This window comes from Cetorhinus maximus, chromosome 1 (genome assembly GCF_964194155.1).
Source record: "Cetorhinus maximus chromosome 1, sCetMax3.hap1.1, whole genome shotgun sequence".
In the NCBI taxonomy this organism is placed as follows: domain Eukaryota; kingdom Metazoa; phylum Chordata; class Chondrichthyes; order Lamniformes; family Cetorhinidae; genus Cetorhinus; species Cetorhinus maximus.
This window is the reverse complement of record NC_135879.1, coordinates 62,634,489-62,662,122: the sequence shown is the minus strand read 5'-3', so window position 1 is coordinate 62,662,122 and position 27,634 is coordinate 62,634,489. Positions and strand designations below refer to the sequence as shown.

Below are 27,634 nucleotides of genomic sequence, written 5' to 3'. Positions count from 1 at the left end.
GATACACTGCAGAAACTCACCAAAGCTCCTTAGGCAGCACCTTCCAAACCCACAACCACTACCATCGAGAGAGATAAGGGCAGCAGGTAGATGGGAACACCACCGCCTGGAAGTTCCTCTCCAAGCCACTTACCATTCCGACTTGGAAATATATCACCGTTCCTTCACTGTCACAGGGTCAAAATCCTGGAACTCCCTCCCTAACAGCACTGAGGGTGTACCTACACCACATGGACTGCAGTGGTTCAAGAAGGCAACTCACCGCCACCTTCTCAAGGGCAATTAGAGATGGCCAATAAATGCTGACCTCACCAGTGATGCCCACATCCCCTAAATGAATAAAGAAAAAAGAAGTAACCACTATTTGTAAGAAAAATCCTATCATTTTGACAGTGTTTTTTGCAGTTTGGTTTTGAAAATCCAACCATTCTTGACTGATAAAACTTCATTTCGCCATTTTCTACAATCGCTTGCATGTATCATCTCAATCTGAATACTCAAATACTCTACTTTGTATTTTTTCCCCACTCAACAAAAAAAAGCATTGAACATGGCAGTGTTTTTCAGATTTCATACCGTTTGCCCTGCTCTTTGTCCAGGTATCACAATCGGAACTTGGAAGTCAACAAGGCCTTGTATCTGATGAACAGAGAAGAGGGTCTAATCCTTCAACACGTACCTCCATGTTTCGTATTCCAGAATTTAAATGGTCTTCCATGCACCAACGCTTGCTCAATGATTTGCTGTTTTCCATAGAGACAGATGTACAAATGTGGAGAAGGTAGGTTATGTATATTGTTGCTGTACCCTGATGTATTAAATCTGATACTGTTTAGCATTTTTGACCTTTTTGGGTAATATATTGCTTTAATATTGAATACTTCTCCCCTTCCATATTTCCTATAAAATTCCTGTATTTGGTTAACTTTCTTTCAAGCTTCAGTTTCATAAACAATCAACTATGTGTGCAAAACATGAATGAACATTTAAAAAAAATAGCTGTATCCTTTTTTTCCCATTTGAGCAGCCATAACACAAAAACAGTGATGGATTTTGTTAACAGCAGTGAAAACATCATCTTTGTCCACAACACCATTCACCTTGTCTCTCAGGTGGTAGATAACATCATAATGGCCTGCGGCGGGATCCTCCCACTTCTGTCTGCAGCTACATCTACCACAGTAAGTATGAAATAATGTGTCAAACATATTTTGTTGAAAAATAAATTTCCCTTGTGCTTATTACGATGAAGAATTGAACCTTTTTCGTTGTTTTTAGTGAGTGACCTAAGCAGGGTCAAATGTGACTGTGCCAACTGAGAATATCACCAAATTGTTTTAAACAACCATATCAAACCTTGCATAGATGAGTTACAAAACATATGGGAAAAGTATATAAAAATTTACTTATTCCATGCTTACATAGCTCTTTCACTTGAAAAAGGAACATCCATATGACAGTATATTCTAGTAATTTTTGACTACCTTTTAATTTTTTTTAAAGCAGCAATTGATTTTGGTGCATTTTTCCTTTATTTTTCTGCCAGTGCATGTTTTTCATCTAATTTGTTTGGGAATAAATTATGACAGCTTTTTCCAAATCAGTGATCGGAAAAATCTCAATTTGAAGCAAAGTAATAAGAGTAATTCGTATTTGAATGTTTGAGGGAAGTTACAGTAGCCATATTTTGCTTAAAATTGTCACCAACAACTTGTGCTGCAGTGATAGTGTGCTCCTGTTGACGTCAAATAAATAGTGCATTTCTGGGACAGACTGGGAAATTTCAGCTGATTTAATTCTGCACATTTCTAAACTACTCACTGGTTATTAGAATTGTAGGTGTCTACTCATGGTCTAATGGAATTAACTCTTGAAGTAGTTTCATTTTTAATTAATCGTCAGACATTGGAATAAGTAGGCATTGGTAATAAGTGAGCAGCTCCCCTGCATGAATTATCTAATTCACGTTTGGGATGTTATGTGAGAAATGCATCCCAGTTGAAATGAATTCTCATGGGTGTTTACAATAGAATGGTTTGATATTTGACTCAAGATTTCCATAGAAAGGAAATGAAATTCTGCAGAAAGTTGTATATAAGTGTCTCATGAAATAATTAAAAATGTGCCTTTAACAATTTAACCCCATTTGCAATATAAATTGTCATTTATACTCTTTTATAAATTGCAGCATTGTAATCATTTCCAGAATCTATTAATCTCTAATTTGAATTATGTTTTAAATTTTGAGAAAATTAAATCCACATCTAACAAATGGTAGCACATTCATTTAGAACAATAGGTGGCTTTATGCATTCAATACTTAATTACATGGGAAGAACTCTAATCAGCATAATGCCCTGTATTACCCACATACTATTACTGATCACCATGCTGGCAATGTCTATAAATAAAGAAAATCAAGGGCAATTTCTCCTGATCTGATCTCTTGCATTCAGCACACATTAATAGATGCAGTTCACTCTACCTTTGTGACAGGAAAACATTCCAACTTTCTTTTTAAGATGTTTCAATGGATTAGTGTTATGACATTGGGATCATTGTTCATGCAATCCTTTCAACTGTTGCACTGAACTTAAGGTAAACTGTGCCCATAAAAGGTCAATTTGTTTTTCTTTGCAAATAAAGTAGTCATAGTCATAGAGGTCTAGAGCACAGAAAAAGGCCCTTCTGCCCATTGAGTCTGCACCGGTCAAACAAGTACCTAACTATTCTAATCCCATTTTCTAGCACCAGGACCATTGCCTTATATGCCATGGCATTGCAAGTGCACATCCAAGTACTTCGTAAATGTTATGAGGGTTTCTGCCTCTACCACCCTTTCAGGCAGCGAGTTCCAGATTCCTACCACCCTCTGGGTAAAAAAATTCTTCCCCTCATCCCCTCTAACCTCTTACCTTAAATCTATACCCCCTAGTTATTGACCCCTCCGTCAAGGGGAAAAGTTCCTTCTCTGTCTACCCTATCTATGCCCCTCATCATTTTATACACCTCAGTCATGTACCCCCTCAATCTCCTCTGCTCCAGGGAAAATAACCCCAGTCTATCCAATCTCTCCTCATAACTAAAACTCTCCAGCCCAGGCAACATCCTGGTAAATCTCCTCTGCAATCTTCCTAGTGCAATCACATCCTTCCTATAACGTGAGTTCCAGAATTTGTCCATAAACCTAACTTTGCCCTAACTTTCAGATATTTCAGGTAACTACATATTTTCCAACATAAAAACTGCTTACTGCACTTTTACCAGTACAATACAGCTAAAGAATTTGACTTTTACCTGAAGCATTAGAGCATGTGGAGAATGAACAAAAATAGATGGATTATCCTTTGGGAATGATTCTAGACAGAGCTGAGCATCAGTAGCCTTTGGATTGTATGTGAATGCAATGCTACTAGACAGCTTGCCATCATAGAGCAGTGACTATTTTGCCTCCATTGCAAGGGGTCCCATTTTCCTTCTCATAATTATGCCACTAAGTCAGTCTTCTATAGTATATAGCCAATGCTGAGAATGAAGAATTGGACTTGTCTTGTATAATCATCACTGTTAACATGTATCATCCACACATCTCCACCCTATTTTTCCCTCAGCTCTTCACTTGAGTAGGCTTTGCCTACTACTACTACTCCAAGTATATAGGCCAAAAATAGTTCCAGTCTTAAAATTATAACACACCTGTAATACTGTGGAAGTGTGAAACATTATGGGCTCTGTTTCATTGCTGATGTTTTGGGTAGAGGTTATCCTCCTTAACTTCTTCCTGTATGAACTGTAGCAGTTTGGTGTGTGGATGAAGCTTCTATTTAAATAATGATGTTGTCTGATCAGGAGCAGATTGATGAATTAATGACAGATTGATTATCATTTGTAATGGTCTTAAAAACATTTTTCACAGCATGAATTGGAGAACATTGAAGCAACGCAAGGGCTGTCGTTTGAAACTTCCGTGACGTTTCTTCAGAGACTAATAGGTCTTGTTGATGTGCTGATTTTTGCCAGCTCACTTAGCTTCACTGAAATTGAGGCTGAAAAGAACATGTCTAATGGAGGAATATTAAGGCAGTGTCTGCGTCTTGGTGAGTGTATTATATAGAAATATCTGATGCTCTGTGCTTCAAATATGCTGTTTTAGAAGATCCTGTTGCAACATATTAGTTTGCATTTAGTATGTGTATAGCACGGCTTTTTCATTGGACAACTAAAATGAAAGATTACCTGTAAATTACAGGATCATATTTTTTGTAATGAAGTTTTGTAAGGTGCAAGTTGCATCATTTCTACCTACCTTTCTACAAAACTTGATTAGCTTTTTTTTTAGCTGTTAGAAATTAAATTTGTGCAGGTTAGAAGATTTCAAAAGTCAGTACAAAGAGCCAAAAGCATTCCACAAATACTATATGATTATAGTTGGACACTACATGTGTCAACAGAGTAAATTCATCATTCCTCACTAAATGGAAGTGTGAGTCAGAGATTTGTTGCTAAAATGTTGTAATGTGATCTCCGACCCATGATCCCAGGATCCGTGAATTTATTGTAAATTAAAGCCCCAATTTAAAGAATTGGCCTTCTAACATAAAATAAGCAAAAGTAGGGGGAACATACAAGTGATAGTGACATAATACATGCTTAAAGATGATCATTGTGAAGCACATAAGCATGACAAAGACTAGGATAATGGATTGGAGAAAAGCCAATTTTTTATATGCTGAGAATAGAATTTGGGAAAATCAAATGGAGAAGAACATTGGCAAACAATGCCAAAGAGGAATAGGAAACATTTAAATGATGTCTAACTAAGTCCAGGGAAATATTTTTCACTCATAGTCGTTTGGTACGACAGAACTTGAATATCGGTGAAGAATGAGACATGTCGAAGCTTTTCATCTTTCACTCATCAGGACACTGCGCAAGAATTTAAAAAAAAAAATCATTTATGGGATGTGGGTGTTGCTGGCTGGGCCAGCATTTATTGTTCATCCCTAATTGTCCTTGATAAGCTGGTGGTGAGCTACCTTCTTGAACCGCTAAAGTCCATGTAGTGTAGGTACACCCAAGGCGCTGTTAGGAAGAGAGATGCAGGATTTTGACCTGGCGACAGTGAAGGAACGGCGATATATTTCCAGGTCAGGATGGTGAGTGACTTGGAGGGGAACTTCCAGGTGGTGGTGTTCCCATCTATCTGCTGCCCTTGGTAGTGGTCATTGCTTTAGAAGGTGCTGTCTAAGGAGCCTTGCTGACTTTCTGCAGTGCATCTTGTAGATGGTACACACTACTGCTACTGTCAGTTGGTGGTGGAGAGAGTGAATTGTTTGTGGATGTGGAGCCAATCGAGCGGGCTACTTTGTCCTGGATGTTGTCAAGCTTCTTGAGTGTTGTGGGAGCTGCACTTATTCAGGCAAGTGGAGAGTATTCCATCACACTCCTGACTTGTGCCTTGTAGATGGCGGACAGGCTTTGGGGAGTCAGGAGGTGAGTTACTAGTCGCAGGATTCCCAGCCTCTGACCTGCTCTTGTAGCCACAGTATTTATAGGGCAGGCTAATTTCTGATCAAAGGTAACCCCCAGGATGTTGATAGTGGGGGATTCAGTGATGGGAATGCCATTTGAACGTCAAGAGACGATGGTTAGATTCTCTCTTGTTGGAGATGGTCATTGCCTGGCACTTGTGTAGCATGAATGTTACTTAACAATATAAGGGGAAAACAACAATGTATACTGTATGAGAAGAGAGTGCTAATTGGTTGTCAAGTGGACTCTGGTTGGTAGAGGCATTGCCATTGAGATACCTTTCCCTTCCAGGGTGTTCTGCCAGGGGACTCTCTACCACCATCTACTGCAAGCCTACCTTCACTGGTCAATATATGCATTGAGATTCTTACAGTTCAACACGCTATAAAATTGGTTTTATCGGCAACTTTGTAAATGGGCCTGAGCCATTTGCTCACCATGCAAGCTTGATGCTGAAATAAAGTGCTTCAAAGGCACCCTGCGGGTTAAAGCTACCCTGATCAGGTCATTTCATACTGTATGTCAAGCAAACTCATGAATGGGCTTAAGGCCGTCACTTTCTGCCCTGAAGAATGTCCAGTTTACCTCTGATTACCATGGAAGGGCAAGCTAACCCAAAAATTTGAGCAATTGGTGAAGCTAGCTGTTTCACGCTGCTATTATGCAGTTGCAACACGAGTGGTATTTGCCACTAACGGGATGCTGCCATCAAGCTAAATAGACGTTCTGCCCATCACACAAATGCATAATGTGGTATATGAATTTCAGTGCCAGTGTGATGCTAGGTATGTAAGCTGCACGTTCCAATGACTGGCAGATTGAATCAAACAGCATGTCCCAGCTGCGGTTCGCAACAGGCAAGGTGCATTCCGTACCCAACCAGCCCTTGCTTGCAAAACTCAAAACACAGTTTCCAACATGATGTGATTTTGTGATTGGACAACATTTGCTAAATAATTTAAGATTGCCAGTTGGGCTCCCTGTGTACTGGAAGCTACATAGATTAATACACAGGGCCCTTTCTTTGCAGACAGAAGAAATATGTACACACATTGTGCCTGTTTCAGCTAAATAAAATAAGTGACAGCCATTCACTGACTTATTCCTCAGGGCAATGCTTTGACCAATCAGAGTCAAGCTCTCAGGTTTAAATTTCAAACAATGCTTGGCAGTTAGCTGTCAGTCACCATCAATTGGTCATTGGTCAGTTGCTGGCTGAAGGCACTGGATAGTGCAAAGGCTATAGGCCCTGACAATATTCCAGCAAAATTACTGAAGACTTGTGCTCCAGAACTTGCCGCGCCCCTAGCCAAGCTGTTCCAGTACAGCTAAAACACTGGCATCTACCTGGCTATGTAGAAAATTGCCCAGGTGTGCCCTGTACACACAAAACAGGATAAATCCAACCCGGCCAATTACCACCCCATTAGTCTATTCTCAATCATTAGTAAAGCAATGGAAGGGACCATCAACAGTGCTATCAAGCAGCACTTGCTTAGCAATAACCAGCTCACTGATGCCCAGTTTGGGTTCCGCCAGGACCATTCAGCTCCTGACCTCATTACAGCTGTGATCAAACATGGACAAAAGAGCTGAACTTCCGAGGTGAGGTCAGAGTGACTGCCCTTGATGTGAAGGCAGCATTTGACCGAGTTTGACGTGAGGGAGCCCTAGCAAAACTGGAGTCAATGGGAATCGGGGGTGGGGGGTGAAGAACACTCTCTGGTTGGAGTCATACCTAGCACAAAGGAAGATTGTTGGAAATCAGTCGTCTCATCTCCAGGACATCACTGCAGAAATTCCTCAGGGTAGTGTCCTCAGCCTAACCAACTTCAGCTGCTTCATCAATGACCTTCCTATTATAAGGTCAGAAGTGGGGATGTTTGCTGATGATTGCACAAGTTTAGCACCATTTGCAACTCCTCAGATACTGAAGCAGTACATGTCCAAGTGCAGCAAGACCTGGACAATATCCAGGCTTGGCCTGACAATTGGCAAGTAACATTTGCACCACACAAGTGCCAGGCAGTAACTATCTCCAACAAGAGAGAATCTAACCATCGCCCTTTGACATTCAATGGCATTACCATCACTGAATCCCCCACTATCAACATCCTTGGGGAGTTGGGGGGGTTGCGGTAGTTACCATTGTCTGGAAACTGAACAGGACAAGCCACGTAAACATTGTGGCTACAAGAGCAGGCTGGAGGGTAGGAATCCTGCGGCGAGAACTCAGCACCTGACTCCCCAAAGCCTGTCCACTATCTACAAGGCACAAGCCAGGAGTGTGATGGAATACTCCCCATTTGCCTGGATAAGCGCAGTTCTCTCAACACTCAAGAAGCTTGACACCATCCAGGACAAAGCAGCGCACTTGATTGGCACCACATCCACAAACATTCACTCCCTGCACCATCGACGCACAGTAGCAGCAGTGTGTATCATCTACAAAATGCACTGCAGGAATTCACCAACGCTCCTTAGATAGCACCTTCCAAACCCATGACAGCTACCATCTAGAAGGACAAGGGCAGCAGATAGATGGGAGCACCATCACCTGGAAGCTCCCCTCTAAGTCACTCACCATCCTGACTTGGAAACATATCGCTGTTCCTTCACTGCCGCTGGGTCAAAATCCTGGTATTCCCTTCCTAACAGCACTGTGGGTGTACCGACACCACGTGGACTGCAGCAGTTCAAGAGGCAGCTCACCACCACCTTCTCAAGGATAACTAGGGATGAACAATACATGCTGCCTCAGCCAACGAAGCCCACATCTCCTGAATGAAAAAAACAACTTGCCAACCAACTAGCTCTCCCTTCTGATACAGTATGAATTGTTGTTTTCCCCTTGCACTTCTTGTGCAGCGTCCTGATGAGTGCAAGATGAAGAGTTTTGACATTTCTTTTTCAGCAATGCTCATATTCTACTAAAAGACAAGAACAAAGTAAAGACTATTGAAAGAGGTGCATTCCAACTGTATGTGCAGGGAAGAGCATTACATGGGAGAATATGAAGAGCTTAGGAGAGAAGTTAAAAAAAATTAGGAAGGCCAAGAGGAACTATGAAATTAAATTATCAAGGACCTTGAAACAAAATAGTAAAATATTCTCCAGACGCATAAAAAAGAAAAGGAAAGTTGACATTGGAATAGGGCCACCAAGGGACAGACGATATAAAATTACATGCTGCGATAGTGTAATGTCAGAAAAATTAAATAATTACTTTGCTTCAGTGTTTACCAGGGAGACAGATCAACTGGATGTGATATCAGAAGATGAGATTAGAAATGATATAACCGCACTGAAAATAAAAAGAAGAGAAATATTAAACTAATCCAACTCGTGTTAAAACCCTTAGTCTGGAAGGAATGCATGTACAAATTTTAGATCAGCCACTATTACACATTTAATAACTCATTAAAGAAAGGTGCAGTTCCAAAGGATTGGCACATAGCTAACATTGATTCTAAGTTTAAGAAGGGAGATAGAATATCCCCAGGGACCTATAGGCCTGTCAGCTTAACATCTGTGGTATGGAGTCCCTACTACAGGAAAAATTAGGAAAGTACTTAGCAACCAAAGATATAATAATGAATAATCAACATGGTTTTCAAAAGGGCAAAGCTGTTTAACCAAACTCACTGAATTTTTGATGTGGTAGAGAGCAGAAAAGATTAAAGTAATAGATGCAATTTATCTAGATTTCCAAAGGATCTTTGATAAGGTGCCACATAATAGTTTAAGGAATAAAGACAGAACACATTGAGAGCAGGGACAAATGGAAATGTTCTGATGCAAGGTAACAACCTGAAAGGTTAACATTCTTCCCACTCCACAGATGCTGCCAACCTACTGAGTTTTTCCAGCTTTTTCTGTTTTTATTTCAGCATCCGCAGTGTTTTGCTTTTGGACAAATAGCAGAATTGGCTGCAAGACAAAAAACAGAAAGCAAGGGCAAAGGTTAGCTATTCAGAGTGGCAAATTGTGCAAAGTTTAGGGGGGGGATGTGCCCAGTCCCATCGGGATTTGCAGGTAGATTACAAGGTTTGAGAGTTGGTTTGTCCCATCTATCACCTCCCCTGTGTATTGAGATGAGTGGAATTGTCTGAGGTGAGTAGTATTGGGCACCATTTGCACATGGTTGGATGACTTCCTTTGTGTAGAAATTACTTGTATGGATTTATGATAAATTTGAGTTACTTAAAGAGAACCATCACATATTTGTAAAAGGTATATCATGCTTGACTATCTAATTGAACTTCTTGATGACGTAACAGAGAAGGTGTATGAAGGGAATGCAGTCGATGTTGTCTATATGGAGTTTTAAAGCACTTGACTAAGTACCACATAAAAGGCTGTTTACCAAAATTTAGGCTCATGGTATAAGAGGGCCTGTGTCAGCTTGGATAAAAAATTAGCAAAAGACAGCGAGTCATGGTAAATGTTTTTAAGAAGGAATGATGGTATAGGGTCAGTACTAGGACCACTGCTTTTTTCTTTTGAAGTATAAAAATGACTTAGATATTGGAATATAGAGTACAATTTCAAAATTTTCTGATGATAATAAACATGGAAGTGTGGCAAATAGTGAGAATGATGCGAATAAACTGCAACAGAACATAGGTTAACAGCATGGGCAGACAAGTGGCAGATGGAATTTAATACAAAGTGCGAGGTGATGCATTTTGGCTCAACGGATGGGGAGAGGCACTATAGATTTAATGCCACAATTCTAAAGTATGTGCAGGGACAGAGATCTGGGGGTGCATGTGCATAGATCTTTGAAGGTTGCAGGGTTCATTGAGAGAGTAGTTAGCAAAGCGCATGGACTTCATAAACAGAAGCTTTTAGTACAAAAGCTGGGAAATTGCTGAACCTGTATAAGGCTCTGGTTTGGCCACAACTAGAGTATTGCATCCAGCTTTAATCACCACACTTTAGGAAGGATGTGAACCTTTTTGAGAGGGTGCAGAGGCGATTTACCAGGATGGTTCCAGGGATGAGGAAATTTAGCTAAGATGGTTAGGTTGGAGAACCTGGATTTTTTCTCCTGCGGAGCAAAGGAAGTTGAGGGGAAATCTGATGGAGTTGTACAAGATTATGACAGGTTTAGGTAAGATAGACAAAGAAATGCTATCCCTATTAGCTGATGGTACAAAAACTAGAGAACACAAATTCCAGGTTTTGTGCAAGAGATTACAGGGCAGATGTGAGGAAGAACTTTTTATGCAGTGAGTGCTCGTAACCTGGAAATCGTTGTCTAGGAGGGTATTGGAAGCGATCAATGATTTCCAAAGGAAATTGGACAGGCACTTGAAATAAATTTGCAGGGCTATGGGGGTAGAGCAGGGGAATGGGACTGACTGAGTTGCTTTACAGAGAGCTGGCATGGACTTGATGGGCCAAATGGCTTCCTTCTGTACTATAAAGACTGATTTTAAGTTTTTTCGATCACTTCTCTGTTCATAACTTTTAACAATTAAATAAAATAGGAGTTAAAATTTGTTAAAACCTGAGTTATGGTGGCAGCTGCTGGGAGAGGGTGGGGTGCACTTAAGAAGGAATTGGTGTTTGAGATAGGTAGCGATTGCTGTCAATGGAGAGATTGCACCCAGACATCGCCTTGGAGCGGGGTGAAAAGAAAGATTTGTCAGTGACTGGCCTGCAACAAGACTGTAATAATTGGGACCTAGTGTGATTCTCTCCTTCATTGTCTTCAGCCTGAGTTCATAAAATAGCTGAAGGCTTTCTCATGATTTTTCTCATACTGCAGACTCTTTGAGTTTTATACTCATGGCCATGTGCATCTCTGATAGGCAGGTAAGCCTACTATAGGCGCTCATGGATTTTGAGTCGATATTGCCGGTTATTTGTGAAGGGGTGCGAAGAAGGGAAGGAAGGGCTGACTATCACTGAAGGATTTGTGAGATGAGGTCACATGGATAAAGTCACTCAGGGCCCTGTTTATATTTCTCCATTTTTCTTGGGTCTTCCAGGTTTTGTATTGAAACACTCATTATCTTGCAGAGTTTTAACCCAATGAATTTGTATGGGACTTTGGTTAGACCATACTTGGAGTACTGTGTACAGTCTGGTCACCATATTATAAAAAGGATATAGAGGCACTGGAGGGGATGCAAAGAAGATTTACAAGAATGATACCAGAAATGTGAGGTTATACCTATCAGGAAAAGGTGAACAGGCTGACTCTTCTCTTAAAAAAAGGCTTAGGCCATCTCTTAATGGAAGACTTTAAAATGAGGGAAGGTTTTGGTGGAGTTTTCACTTGTAGGGAAGAACAAAACCAGAGGCAATCGATATAAAATAGTCCCCAAGTAATTAAATAGGGAGTTTGGAAGAAACCTGTTCGCCTAAAGACTGGTGAGATTGAGGTATTTGCTACAACAGGCGATTGGTATAAATGCATTTAAATGTAGACTAGATAAGTATAAGAGGGAAAAGGGAACACAGGGTTCTGTGGCTAGAGAGATAGGATAGGAGAAGACATAAACACAGGCAGGGACTAGTTGGGCTGAATGAGCTATTTCTGTGCTGTTTACTCTGAAATTCTATACGTGTTCAAGGTCTATTGTCAGACTGCTACCCAATGTACAATTCAAGTCTGATTTGCAGTGGAATTCAGCTGATGAAAAGATAAGCTATAGCAATGTTAGTTACCTTCAGGCCACTTAATTCAGTGCAAAATAACCTGGAACTTTGCTAATATGTCCATGTGGTAGTGTATCAAGTGACACTCGACTCGGAGATGGTTAAGGGCCAAACGAGGCAAAGACTTTATTCTACCAGTATGCACATAGGCTACAGCTCAAAAGGGACTGTTCAATGAGCGAAGTTTGCTTTACGTAGTTATTCACTTTACAATTGTGCTTGTTACTCAGGTATCCAGTTTGTCACATGATCACAAACTACTCGACAATTACAGTATCAATGCCTCATTAGAAGGCTACACCTCTCTGGTTGAAATAAATACTTCCTTTGTAAAGCTAATTAAGCTTCTGCTGCACCCGCATTACAGTGACATGTTCCTTCTGAATGCAAACAGGTTCCCATTCGCAGCAATTATCTCTCCATAACACAAAACGAGTTTCTACTTTACATACATTATCGTGGTTATATCTCTTTGTGGAGCTAAGCTGCTCAGGTCTCTTCTCTGGGTCTCTCGTCACCACATGCTGGCGTCGATGCCAGCAATGAGCCCCACATTCAAGTCCAACCAAGATCACCTACTGCGCCACCACCAGCGTGTGTGACATGATCCTGATCCAAGGACGTATTTCCACATTGTTACCCTAGTCCCAGAGTCTCTGCCACCATGGTTCTTTGGCCAATTTGAACTCCACCTCATGCTCTAATTGCCGCAATCCCTGGCAGATCTGATAAAACCTTTTTACTGCCCCTTGGGCCTCCTTCCATTACTCCTCCACTTGCTCTGGTAACCAGGGAATGGATACCCCATCGTGTTCCAGATACCTTATCAGTTCATTCTTAATGTCGTCAGTCACATTCAGTCACTCCTTCTGCGGAGGGCACACATATGCTATTGGCATATGTCTGATGGTTGCCGGAGCTTCTGGTCTGAAGCAGAAGCTCATAGTTGGTGGAGAAGAGCACAGGGCCATAGTAGAACGACCCTTCGCTGGTGGTTACATTCTCTGTGTCCATGGCATGCCATTTGGGTTGGCTCATGTTCTACGCTGGAAATTGATAGTATAATTCAAAGTTAAGTTAAACATGCACATTGTTTTATTCCCCACCCCTGCAGGGTGTGGGCAGACTACAGCATTCCCCCCCTCTCTACATCCTTGTAGTGAAATACCCCTCATCACCCTGCCCCGCTTAATTGCCCAGGTAGGAGTAGAGTGGTACTTCAATAGTTTCCCTTCCTATATAATCCCTAGATTCTCTACCTCATTTACTGGTACCCCCATTTCTCCCTCTACCTTCGGAATAGGTACCACTATCCCCACTAGCCCCAGGTGTGGTGTGACACAATGTGCTGTGGCTGAGTAGGCCCCCGTGAGCCCGCTGAGCATACAGGTGGAACAGTTACTACCTTTAGGCATCCACCCCTGCAAAGTTCTGTCTGATAGCCAATCTGGCAGATCCCCAATATGTAGCTGTTCCAGGTTATGGTGTGCCTCTTCTATTATCCGCAATCTGTAAGCTGTACATATTTGTCACCTCTCACCAGTACAGTGATATTGTCCACCACTTGGAGAAGTTCATTGATGGTGTGTGCGTGACTTTCTAGGACATATATGCCTTTAACACGGTACCAGCCAGACCTTCCCCGGTGCCTCCCAATCTGCCACCCAGCACATTGGCTTTTATCATTAAGGTCTGCAGTGTGGATGTTAGCGGCCATGTCTGTCACTTAGCCCGACTATGTCCAAGGCATTGACAGTGGATGTACCTGCCCAATACACGGCCCCCAGGCCATTCAACACATTGCATTGGCAACGATAGTGGCTATACACTGCCCAGACATTGGTGTGTCCTTTTCGCCTCCAAAACCACCTTGTCCAGCAATTTGTGGTAGAACTCACTTGTTTTATCCCCATACCATACTGGGATTCCTGTCTGGTTTATGTTCAATATCACCAATACTATTTCATACTGTACCTTTTCAAACAAGATTTTATCTGCACTTCTCAAAACCAGCCCGTGCTGTGGTCTGAGCCATGTTGTTGGACACCTTTGGGGTCTTTTAGTAGTAGCAGTAGGACCCGGGACCCAAGTCGTTGGAATGTGTGCAATGGTTGAGGGCTGCTTTTCCCAGCACACTACCCACATGGGATACCCTGGAATAAATCCCCTGATTGCTGTCACATTGGGGCAGGTCAGGTCTGAGCTTGTTGGCATATTAGTAAGTTGACAGACATTAAGGCCCCTTATGATGCACACACTCACCATGTTGGTGTCATCCATGCAATGCCACCCATTCCCCTGCCCCACCCCATGAACATCATGGTAGCTAGGGTGCGCTCCATACATATCCATACCCGCTTGGTTCTGTTCAGGTACCCTTGCCTACACAACGCATATTTTGTCGCGGTGTATACCGTTGTGGTGTCTGCATTGATGTATTTAACATCTAGGTGTCCGTGGAGTAGTCTGTGGGTGAGTATCAGTATTCTCAAAGCAATCATCCTGTGAATATCAAGCACATGCGGATTTCCCGGTCGTCACCAGTTAGTCCTTGTTAAGTTCCTTACACCTTTTAAGTTGTGACTGGTGTTGTTGGGCTGACAGATTTCTTTTAATATTTAATTAACTTCATCCTCAAAAGAAACCCCTTTTTTTATATCCGTAGAGACCACCTAGGCTGTCTATGTATGTCTTTTTTATTTTCCTAGAATTCCTTTGAATTTCAGGTAATTTTTCCTCAATGTTTAGAATACCAACTGGTATGAACTCAAATTAATTCATCAATTCTTCTTGTGCCCAGACCTACTGGTTTTGAAAAGGCTGATACTCATTGTGTTTACATCAGATTTCCCATACTCGAGCACTTTGTTTTGGGAAATAACCAATGGCCTGAAGGGGTTAAGGCCAAATTCTTCTTAAGTTTTCTTTTTTTAAAAAAAAGTCTTTAGTCCATGACTATTACTGTGGTGTTGAAAATCTGCAGATAAATTCTCAAAGCTACTGCAGACCTTGTTCCACTCGCATTCTACCTATAAGAAAAATACATAAGATGCATTTTTCTCAGCAGAATGGGTTAATTTGTCCAAACATATACAACAATTGAGAAGCTTAAAATTCTGTCATGCCCAATACAAATAAATTTTAAAAACAGAAACTGTTTCTACCTTTTTAAATTCTCATACCTTTTCCACACTGAGATTTCTTAACATTCTCCTCGGACAGTATTTTAAATCACTCTTCCAATTGTTTAACATTCCAAGCTCTCCTTTTTTTCCCCCCGCCTACTTTTGGCAGTCTGAGCTCAAGTTCCAATTAGCAATAGCCAATCTAAAATTTTTCTTTTTTCTAGGGACAAAATTTCCAAATCTTTAAACTTTGTAACAAGTTTCTAAACCAGCACCAATCCAGTTTAGGATTAGCCATGATCAATTCAAGTATCCCAAAATCCAATCTACCTGATTGGACATTAAAACTAACTCATTCTCACATGTGAGTTCGTATCTGGATTAAAATTCCTGCATATTAATCAAAATACCCTGGAATCATGATTCTAGCCAGGAATCATGACTCTAGGTTCATAGCTTGAAGATTTTACTTCATTCACTCCCTTTCAAGATGGATCAAAATTCTCATTGTGAAATTTACTTAAACTCAAAAGTAATAAAACTTACTCCTATAAAAATCACAGTTTCAGGAGTAATTTTAAAACATACTCACCCACACAAAATCTTTATCACGCATTCTCTCCTTTTTGGAAGCTTCCAATTCCATCTCCACAATCTTCCTTGAATTAACTTTATCAACTCAAATCAATGAATGTAGCACATGTTTTACAAAGAAACAAAAGAAAATAACTTAAATCCTGGGTTCCCAAGGTGGTCTCTCTTCAAGGTATCTTTTGGAACAGCTGTAAGTAGAAACTCGAGGTGAATTTTCACAGCACAACATCCTAACTTCAGACAAAATCTAAACCTAACAGCAGTCTCACACGGCATGGGAGAGGACCCACTTTATCTCTTTCTTTCTCACAACAAAGAACACAATCGCTTTTTTTAAACAATCTGATATTCATGTTATCATAACTTCTTTTGCACTTACACCAATTGAAAAAAGAAGACTAAACAACCAACTGATTTAAAACCACATATAGAAACAGACCACAAGTGGTTAAACAACCTTTAAGTGGCACAGACACTGGCCTACAAATGCACAGAGAAATCAAAAAGACAAAAGACCCAGTCTCTCGCTCTCCCTCCCTCTCCTCCCCCCCCCTCTCTCTCTCCCTCTCACTCCCTCCCTCTCCCTCACTCAGCACAAGAGAACAACACAATTGGATTTAAAACACACAAACAAAAACTGAATCCATTCATATACACAAGGTTTCTTTTACTGTTCACACAGCACTATACTGTGAGTCTATCAACTTAATTTCTTTCTTTCCCCTAACCATTTTAACTACACTGTGGGTCTGTCAACTTATTATTTTCCTTCCCTAACCATTTTCTTTAACCCCAAAGTTTCTCAACCTTACGCAAACAGCTGGACCATGGTCTTGCTGACAGAGGAGCTCATTTCTTCTTATCTCAGCCGGGACCAGTACCTGTTGCCTGCCCATTTCCGCTTTTAAGTCCCAAATTCTCTTGCATGCCCTGCATTTAAATTCTCTAGCTCTCATTCTTGGATGAACACAACTTTTTCAAAAGGGACCCTGTCTCCCTCCTCCAGGAAATCAGTGAGCAGTATATGGGCCTCTTGATGAGACAACATCTCTACTTCAAAAGGGACCTTGTCCCTTTTCTGTTCCTTTACCAAATGGTAAGCCGCCTTCATACCCTCACACTTAGCCTTCAAGTCCTAAGCCTGTGCCTCGACTTCATAATGTAATCTCCGATACTGGTTTCTCTCTTCCTTGACCTTACAGACCTGGCCCTGATAATAGCTCATGGTCTGTCCATGCCCTGACTGTTCAGTGGCCCTTTCTGTCTTTAGTTCCTCAAGTTCCTTTGTCAAACGGTTAACTAATGCCTCCCTGTCTAAGGCTTGTTTCCTCAGGGCCTCTACTTCTTGTCTGAGTTTAATATCTTACACTGATCTTTACGGCGTTGATAGTTGTATCTATACAACCACACTGCCTTTTCTATCTTCTTCAGCCTTTGGGATGACTCAGTCCACCCCTCAACACGTCCTAATGGATCCTCTGAATTAGGTATTTCCCTTTACCTTGTCCTCACTTATCACCCCACCAGCTTCCGCATTCAAAGGATCATCCTCTGCCATTTCCGCCAACTCCAGCATGATGCCACCACCAAACACATCTCCCCTCCCCCCCGGCATTCCAAAAGGGCCATTGCCTCCGAGACACCCTGGTCCACTCCTCCATCACCTCCTACACCTCAACCCCCTCCCACGGCACCTTCCCATGCAACCGCAGAAGGTGCAACACTTGCCCCTTTACTTTCCCCTTCCTCACCGTCCAAGGGCCCAAACACACTTTTCAAGTGAAGCAGCATTTCACTTGCACTTCCCTCAATTTAGTCTATTGCATTCGCTGCTCCCAATGCGGTCTCTACATTGGAGAGACCAAACGCAAACTGGGTGACCGCTTTGCGGAACACCTTCGGCCTGTCCGCAAGCATGACCCAGACCTTCCTGTCGCTTGCCATTTCAACACAGCACCTTGCTCTCGTGCCCACATGTCTACCCTTGGCCTGCTGCAAAGTTCCAGTGAAGCTCAACGCAAACTGGAGGAACAGCACCTCATCTTCCAATTAGGCACTTTACAGCCTTCCGGATTTAACATTGAATTCAACAACTTCAGATCATGAACTCTCTCCTCCACCCTCACCCCCTTTTTGATCCCCTTTTTTCTAATAATTATATATTTTTTATATATATATTTTTCTTTTCCCACCTACTTCTATTATTATTTTTAAAATTTATTTCCATCCATTGTTTTATCTCCACCTTTTAGCCTATTTCAATCCCTTCACCCCACCCCACCCCCACTCGGGCCATCTGTCACTTGCCTACCCTGCTTTCTACTCTTAATGTCACCATTAGCACATCCTTTAGCTAATATCACCACCGCCAACACCCCTTTCACCTTTTGTTTATGACATCTTTAGCAATCTCTCCTTTGCCTCCATCTATCACTGGCCCTCTATCCAGCTCCACCTGTCCCACCCCCCCTTAAACAGCTTATATTTCACCTCATTTCTATTTCTCTTTAGTTCTGATGAAGAGTGATACGGACTCGAAACATTAACTCTCCTCTCCTCAGATGCTGTCAGATGTTGAGTTTTTCCAGCAATTTTTGTTTTTGTCACTTAACTAAGTCTCACTTGGCTTTAACTTCTTACAGATATACTTTTGTAACCTTATTTCCACTGTTGCCGGAGGATCACTTCTCCTATTCCCCTTTTCCACCCCGTGTGCCCCTTTCCTATTCTCTCGGCCGCACCTTGCTTCTGGCCCTTTTTATACAACGGCTCTGGTCTCTTCCCCCCGCCATGATTCTGGCCCACCTGTCATGCAATGGCTCTAACCTACCCCAGCGGCTCTGCACACTACCCTTTTTGTCTTGTTTCACCTTGCTGTCTCCAAATTTGATCTCGGTGGTCTGTTCATCCAGCCGCCAGACTGACATCCTACCTATGAGTGGTAAATAAAGGTACTCACCAACTTGGTGTGTCTGGATCGTCCAATTTCCCCAGCCACTTGTAGATTACCCTGCAATTATGGTAGTGTATCAAGTGACACTCGGCACGGAGATGGTTAAAGGCCCAAACAAGGCAAAGACTTTATTTTACTAATATGCATACAGGGATATAGCTCAAGAGAGAGACTGTTTGATGATCGAAGCTTGCTTTACGTATTTATACACTTTACAATTGTGCTTGTTACTCAGGTATCCAGTTTGCCATATGACCACAAACAGTATTCGACAATTACAGTATTGATGTCTCATTAGAAGACTAGACCAGTCGCTGGTTGAAATAAACACTTAGTTTGTAAAGCTAATTAAGCTTCTGCTGCACCCACATTACAGTGACATATTCCTTGTGAATGCAAACAGGTTATCTCTCCATAACACAAAACAAGTTTCTACTTTACATACGTTATCCTGGTTATATCTCTTTGTGCAGCTAAACTGCTCAGGCCTTCTCTCTGGATCTCTCGTCAGCGCACGTTGGTGTCGCTGCCGGCTACGAGCCCCACATTCGAATCCAAGCCAGATTACCAACTGCGCCACCACCAGCATGTGTGTCATGATCCTGATCCAAGGGTGTCTCATTTGTGCAGCTAAACTGCTCAGGTTTCCTCTCTGGGTCTGAGCAAATTCTGACTTAAACTCTGTCCCTTCCTGTCACACCCTGGGCATCCTTACCTAAGTAGCTGCCCTGCAATGTTGCCATATCCTTTTACTTTGTATACCTACATAGCCCCTCTCCAGAACCCCCCCCCCCACAATCCCCCCTCTATTTAGTTTAAAGCCCCCTCAACAGCCCTAGCTATTCGATTTGCCAGGATACTGGCCCCAACACGATTCGAGTGAAGCCAGTCACGCCGGAACAGCTCCCTTCTACCCCAGTACTGGTGCCAGTGCCTCAGGAACTGAAATCCATTCCTCCCACACCAATCTTTGAGTCACGCATTTAACTCCTTGCCTTTATTTACCCTATGCCAGTTTGCTCGTGGCTCAGGTAGTAATTCCGAGATTATTACCTTGTAGGCTCTGCTTTTTAATTTAGCTCCTAACTGTTCAAATTCTTTCAGCAGAACCTCCTTTCTAGTCCTATCAGTGTTGTTGGTACCAACATGGACAACGACGACGACAACTGGTTCCCTCACCTCCCACTCCAAATTCCTCTCCAATCCTGTAGGATTCATTAATTATTCTATGTCTCTTGTCACTACTTGGTTTAAGTTACTTGGCAGCTCCTAGCCCCTCTGCATCTTATTCCCGCTGTCACCAAATTCCTGTTGCCACTCTATTTAGTGGATTCACCCAACTCTAGATACCCAGAGAGTGTTGGTAGCATTCATGAGTAGTGATTGTAGGCCACTTGAGAGGATCTTGGGAGTTAACCATGTAGTGTGGGACTGGAGCACTGTGAACGATTTCAGGCTCCCTTCCTTGAAGAGCATTCATGAAACATGAGATCTTTGCATTCATCTAGAAAGGCAGATGGATCCCTGGTTTGACATCTCATTTGAAAAATATCACCTCTGAGAAAGCAATACTTTATCAATGTATGCACATTTCTCTGTGGCAGAGATTGAATCCACAACCTTCAAGAGTGCTAACTAATTGAACTAAATTGATATGTGAATATAATGAAAGAATAACAGCATAGTTCCTTTCTGTATGTGAATTATGTACAGCACCAAGGTTTTGGTTCTCCCTCCTTGACCTGTTTGCAGCCTTTGACACAGTTGACCACACCACTTTCTTCCACCACCTTCCCACTGCTGTCCAGCTGCGTGGGACAGCTCTTGCCAGTTTCATTCTTATCCGTCTAATTGTAGCCAGCATATCCCTTGCAATTGCATCTCCTCTTGCTCCCATACTGTTACCTCTCGTGCCCCATAAGGAGCTTTCCTTGGCCCCATTCCCTTTCTCATCTACATACTGACCCTTGGTGACATGATCCAAAAGCACAGTATAAGTTTTCACATGTATGCTGACAACACCCAACTCTCCCTCACCACTGCCTCTCTCAACTCCACCAATGTTGCTAAATTATCAGACTGATTATTCAACATTTCACGTTGGATGAGCAGAAATTTCCTCCAATTAAATATTGGAAAGACTGAAGTCAATGTTTTTAGTCCCTGCTCCAAAATCTGTTCCCTAGCCACTGACTTCATCCCTCTCTCTGGCAACAGTCTGAGATTAAGCCAGTCTGTTCTCAACTTTAGTGTCACATTTGCCCTTAGCTGTTGACTGCCTATTTCCATCTCCATAACATTTTCCAATGCACTTCTGGCTGGTTTCCCACATTCCACCCTCCATAAACTTAAGGTCACCCAAAGCCCTGCTACCCATGTCTTAACTTGCACCTAGTCCAAATCACCAATCACCCCTGTGCTTGCTGACCTACATTGGTCCCCTGTCAAGCAACATTTGGTTTTAAAGTTCTCATCCTTGTTTTCAAACCCCTCGATGGTCCTGCCACTTCCTATCTCTGTAATCTCTTCCAGCTCTATCACCCTCAGATATCTTACGTTTATCTAATTCTGGCCTTTTGTGCATCCCCGATTTTAATTGCGCCACCATTGATGGCCATGCCTTCAGTTGCGTAGGCCTTAAGCTTTGGAATTCCTTTCCTGTGCCTCTCCGTCTCTCTACCTCACTTACCTCTTTTAAGATACTCCTTAAAACTTTTGGTCATCTGACCTTATATCTCCTTTTGTGGATTGGTTTCACATTTTGTTTTAAATATAAATTGTAGTCACTTCTCACACAACATGTGAGAATGACTGCTAATTGCAGTAACATTGTACACTGGCTCTCTTTGAGCTACCTTTGTGCGACCCTGTTCCAATTTGTTATTGAGTTTCATGCAACTCTGTTTCTCTGCGTGACCTTTTTATTGATAAGGTTTCTATGTAATTTTTAAAAAAATACGTTTGTACATTAGGTAATCTACAACACATGTAAATTTCATTTCAAAATCAAGTTTAGGCATGTTTTAAAATATTTGTCATTTTAATCTCTATTATTATATTAATGCATCACTACCCATTTTATATGAATGTAAAACTTGAAAATAACATTCTTCATTTTGCCAAGTTGTAAAATATGATTGAATGTTAATGTGTCAGTGTTCTATTTCCTTTTAATCCATTAAAAGAATGGACAGGAAAAGATTTTGCTGTGTTCCTCAGTGCTCGAGTTTATTTAATACAATTAAAAATTTATAAGGTAGTTTCTACAGAGCTTGCAAGGAATCATGTTTGTGTCAGTACTTTAGATGATGGCTTCAAAGGTGTCTAAATTTGAATGGCTATATGAATGTTCTAATGGAAATGCTATTCTGGACTGACTCAACTTATATTGGTTAGTCTGAATCTTTTACAGTTGACATCATTCATGTATATGATGTGTAAAACCATTGAGGCCCTTCCTGTCATATTATAAAGGATACTTGTTCCTTTCTTATTAGCAAAGGCCTAACCAGTAGGATATTGAATTCATGTATTCTAAATCTAAGTATTTGTCAGGTTTAAATCTCCCAAGAACAGTGCATAATTCTAGTGCTAAATTCTAGTGCTAAAAAGGTAAGTTTAATACAGTACCTGTTTTCAGATATTACATGCATTGAAATGCATTGTGTTCCATGCCACTATAACGTCAAGTACTTGTTTTCCTTCCTGCATGCAGGGCACCAGTGCCTAGTGTATGCACTATCAGGAAGAATACACAGATGAATGTAGTTTGGATGTTTCAGGTTAGAAGCTTTCGGGTAGGAGTATCGAGTGTATTAGCTGTTAGGTATGTACGTGTTTTGTAATTCTGCTGTTACTTTTCTGTTACTACTTTTTTTGATATTTGTGGCAGTAGCTTGATGCATAAGAGGATATAATTGAAAACGAAGACTGAAAACAGCCCAGAACAGTGAACTTCACCCATGAACAGTCATAAAATGGTTTGCCAGAACGCCATGTGATATGTAGAAATAATGTAGCACCAATGGTGGTGCTCCATGAGCTTCCAGAAAATGATTGCTTGTTTTTAAATGGAAAGTTGAATGAATGTGCATTGTTTCTTACAACTACAATCCAAATACTTTATTTAAATCAGTAAATCAGCAGTTGTCCTTAAATGCATTTCAACACAATTGTTAGGCCTCCCACCTCATTGCCAAGCCCTACAGATCTGAGCACTAGTCTTTCAAGACCCCATTCTTCCAACCTGTATTCCAAAAGAAACTCAAACTTTTCATATGGAACATTGGGCAGGAACTTCACAGCATCTTTATAGTGCAGAAGGAGGCCATTTGGCCCATTGAGTCTGCACTGGATCTCTGAAAGAGCATTCCACCTAGCCCCTCTCCCCTGCCTTATCGCTGTAACCTTGCACATTCTCTCTTTTCACGTAGCAATTCAATTCCCTTTTGAATACCTTGATCGAACCTGCCTCCACCACTCTTTCAGGAAATTGTTCCAGACTCCAACCGCCCTCTGGGAGAAAATTTTTTCCCCACATCACATTTACTCCTTTTGCCAATTATTTTGAATCTGTGCACTCTAGTTCTTGATGTTCTCGAGTGGGAACAGTTTCTCACTCTTTACCCTGTCCATACTGCTCAGGATCTTGAATACCTCTATCGAGTCTCCTCTCAGCTGCCTTTTCTCCAAGGAAAACCGTCCCAACCTCTCTAACCTATCCTCATAGCTACAGTTCTTTATCCCTGGAATCATTCTTGTGAATCTCCTCTGTACTCTCTCCAATGCCTTCACATCCTTCCTCAAGTGTGGTGCCCAGAACAGAACGCAGTACTCCAGATGAGGCCTAACTAATGTCTTATACAAGTTCAACATGACCTCCTTACTCTTGTGCTCAATGCCCCTATTAATAAAGCCTAAGATACCATATGCTTTATTCACTGATCTCTCAACATGCCCTGCCATCTTCAATTACCTATGTACATATACACTGAGGCCCCTCTGTTCCTGCACCTCCTTTAGAGGCTCTCCCTTTATTTTATACTCGAACCGAGTCATTCCATGGTGAAACACCATTATGGCAATGTGCAGAATTAGACGCCTTTTTAATATTTTTCATTACATAAAGTTAGTGAACTAAATGACTCTTAACTATACCTATTGTTCTGTGTGTATCACCTTACTTTGGAATAAAGATTTGCATGAAACTGCATCTCCTGTTAACTCACTCTGCCTTTGGAGAGATTTATGTGATATATGTGCGAAAGATAATGTTAAAAAAACCATCCTTTTGACATCACCTTGTATGAGTCCTTGTAGGGACTTTTATAGCCCTATAGTAGGTAAACTGAACAGATCACTTTTCGGGATCACTGAACTTAAGGAATTGACAGAAGGCCTGAATTTTTGACATCACCTGTATGTGTTGCAATTATGAGGTTTATAAGATTATATATTGGGGCTGTGTCCTAAATTTGACGTAAATGAAGGGAGTCATGTGACCTGTTCTGGAGTCTGCCTGATGATGAGCCTGGGTGGTTTGATTGTTATAGATCAAAAGAAGACTCGGATTATTTTACTGAGAAGAAAGTGCAAGTATTTCTTCTATAAGATAATGACCACAGTATCTGAGTATACCATGAGTAGACCCTGAGTCTCCCAAAGTCTGAGAAAGGCGTTATGGGTATCAAGCTGTAAACAGTGCTGCTGTAAGCTATCCCTTTACTTCTAAGGTGAAAGGGAGTTGGTATCAAAGATATCTAAGTAGAAATGCTAATTAGTCACAAAGCTAATGTGATTCCCATTGCCGTGGGGAAGAGGGTAGAGGGAGCCATTTTTGACATTAGGTAACAGACTTAAATAAAATATATAAATCGAATATCACAGACAGACAGAGCTTTTTGCAGTTTTTGTCTTGTGTGGTCTACAGCCATCTGAGAGATAAAGCAAGAGCTAGAAGCAGCCAGGTTTGCACCTTAAACAGAGAAAATCTGACTGTATCATTGACCATGCAAAATGCAGGTGGGAGCTTACACTCAGATTGAAGACTGAGTGTGTGAGGATTTAAAGGAGGCTGGAAGATTTGCCTAGTTTGGCATTAGAGGAAGGGATCTACGCCTTAATCTCCTTAGTGAAAGGCAGTTCTGGGATTAGAAAATCCCTGGCTGGGAAAGTAAAAAGGAAAAAAGCCCTTGGTATCTGAGAATAATTTTAGCCTCATCCACTTATGGCTATAAGTTACGCTGTCCCTTAATTGAAATTTTTTGATTGTGCTGAAAGTTAAATGGGGCATCTCTTCCCCATAGTCGAAAGTATAAACTGCCTACAAAAAAGAGAATAGGGTTTAGTTAATGGTGCTCTTCAGCCATTTGTTACAGTAAAAGTTTTAAAATGTGAATTCTTGATGTAATTCATTCAGCTATTCACTGAAAATTTGAATTTCTCTTTAAAGGTTATTGGTCTCTATGGTAATCATAACACTATCTGTATGTTTTTCCAAAAGGGAAGATTAATTTAAAGCCTCCTGTTTCAGGGATTATGATATAGATGTTCTGGGTGTACCAAAAATACATGATTGAAACTCTGAAATTTCATTATTTGGGGAAGAATGAATAACTTACATTCCTTTACTTGCTTCATACTTTTTCCTTCTCAAGTTTATAATTCCTGCCTTCCATTCCCATGTAATTTTCCAGATTGCTATCTGAGCACTTAATGCTTCTCATGCTTCCAAATGCCTCTGATTTCCCTCCAGCGAATCTATGGTGTGACTATAATATTGAGAGTAATATGAGGATTGAATTGGTTTTGGACTTTGCGGAAGATTGGGAATGCCCCTTCACCAGGAAATTTGACTGGCATGCTGGAAACAGGCAGCAGATTGGCAATGTTTAATAATTACATGAAAGGCCAGTGTGGAGACTTAATTCAATTGCTGTCAAAATTGGCTAACAGTGAGAATATAGATTTATGGCGAGCAGGAGAGAGACATGTTGCAGGTGAAAGGAAGACCATTCAAATTACCCATAGTCTTTACTGGGAGTGCCAATAGACTTAAATAATCAGTACAATGTACAAATGCAAAATTATCATTGGCACTAGTTTTCTTTTGACTAGTGTAAAAATGATTTTCTTTGCAGGTATTTGAGATTCATATCTAAAAAATGTCTTCCTGTTTAGTCACCTATAATCTGACTTTTTATTTTCTCTCCCTCCAATGGCAGTGTGCGCTGTGGCAGTCAGAAACTGTTTGGAATGTCAGCAAGTATGCCGAGCAAAGGCTGGTGCTGTTAGCGCAAAAGCTCAAAAAACAATGCAAAGCCTCATTGGAAGTGCAAAGTCAACAGCCAAGGCAAGTGTATTATTTATAGACAGAACACTGACCCAGATAAATGGAAGTATTTTTCATCTGTTCGCTAGATAACTGTTGTGTGTTACAGTCAGGTGAGAAGTGGTAGAATGGTTTCCCCCCTCTTTCCACCCCTCAGTTGATCGCAACAGGTGTTTTTGAAGAATTTGCTTGTGTTTAACCATTTTAAGTACTGTGACTGTAAAAGACACATATTGACAGGTTTACTTGTACATTTTAAAAGAAAAGACAATAGTGTTTATTGTATTTAACACCCAATCTAAATAAAATATAAAAATGCTCCAACTCTCTCACATGCATGCAAGAGTTCACGCACAAACACATACACACAACTAAGTTACACATTGGGAGGGTAGGTTAAATTATTTGAGTCCAAAAAAGTCAGTTGTATATGGATCCCTGTAGATTGATGATTTGGATGGCTTCAGACGGGGCTCAATGGTCTTTCCAGATTCTGCATCAAGGCGATTTAAAGATGTTGATGGATGATTTCTGCCTTTTCTTCTGGAGTCAGCAGCTGCCGGGTTGATATTTAAGATGCTGCCTACAACATGCCGCTGGTCAAAAAACAGTCAGGGCACAAGCTTGCAGGATGGCTAGCGAGAGAGGGTGCCCACTCAGGGTATTTCTGGTGTCACTCTGACTGGCCTGGATATAAACACAGAGGGTTAACTTGCTTATCACACAATCTTCTCTTCGCAAACTGGCCAGTCACCCAAATGTGGTCATAGCAAGCTGATTCCAGGTCCATTGATTAAAAATGATGAGGTTATGACCAGTGGAGTTCCCTTCTCAGCTGGGGACCATTGTCTAAAATGATTGGGTCTCATGGCTTGGTCCACACCCAGTTGAATACACAGGTTATGTCTGGATGTTTTGTGAATGGTTCAGGAGATAGAACATTCACACTCATCTAAGTTAATTGTCTCTGGTGGGCTACTTCTAGACAATCCATCACCTTGCTGATGGCTTTGTAATTTAAGAGTACAGCTAAGTGAATGTTCAGTCATTTTAGGGCTGCTGTTTAAGTCACTTAAAATGCTGTTGTTCAGTCTTTTTAAACTTATTCAATGATTTCAACCCATTCAATAAATGAAGTAATTTTTGATATAAAACATGTATTAAACACGTTATAAAACCATTTATTTACAAATTAATTCCACAGCACTTAATTTTGAAATATGGCATGGCATTGTATACAAGATCAATAGGCACAGCTTAATTGTATAGATTTCTGAAGTTAATGAAAAAGACAAACATAACTGCATTTGGAGTATGGGTATTCTCAGCTCATTCCTAGATCTACGGAACAGTTAGATTTTAACCAGTGCCACACTGTACCCTCCTTCTAGGAGATTTGCAATGGGAATGGGTATAGAGAGTTGCCTG

General features: G+C 41.2%; 1 protein-coding gene across 1 annotated transcript in view; it reads left to right on the top strand.

The window, feature by feature from the left end:
• lrba (LPS-responsive vesicle trafficking, beach and anchor containing) overlaps positions 1-27,634 on the top strand; it is a 913,498-nt gene that overhangs the window by 193,909 nt on the left and 691,955 nt on the right. The window contains exons 23-26 of the mRNA XM_078541260.1: positions 600-781; positions 1,028-1,181; positions 3,917-4,097; positions 26,100-26,227. Of these exons, the coding sequence (XP_078397386.1) occupies positions 600-781; positions 1,028-1,181; positions 3,917-4,097; positions 26,100-26,227 (645 nt within the window). The remainder of the gene's footprint in view (positions 1-599; positions 782-1,027; positions 1,182-3,916; positions 4,098-26,099; positions 26,228-27,634) is intronic.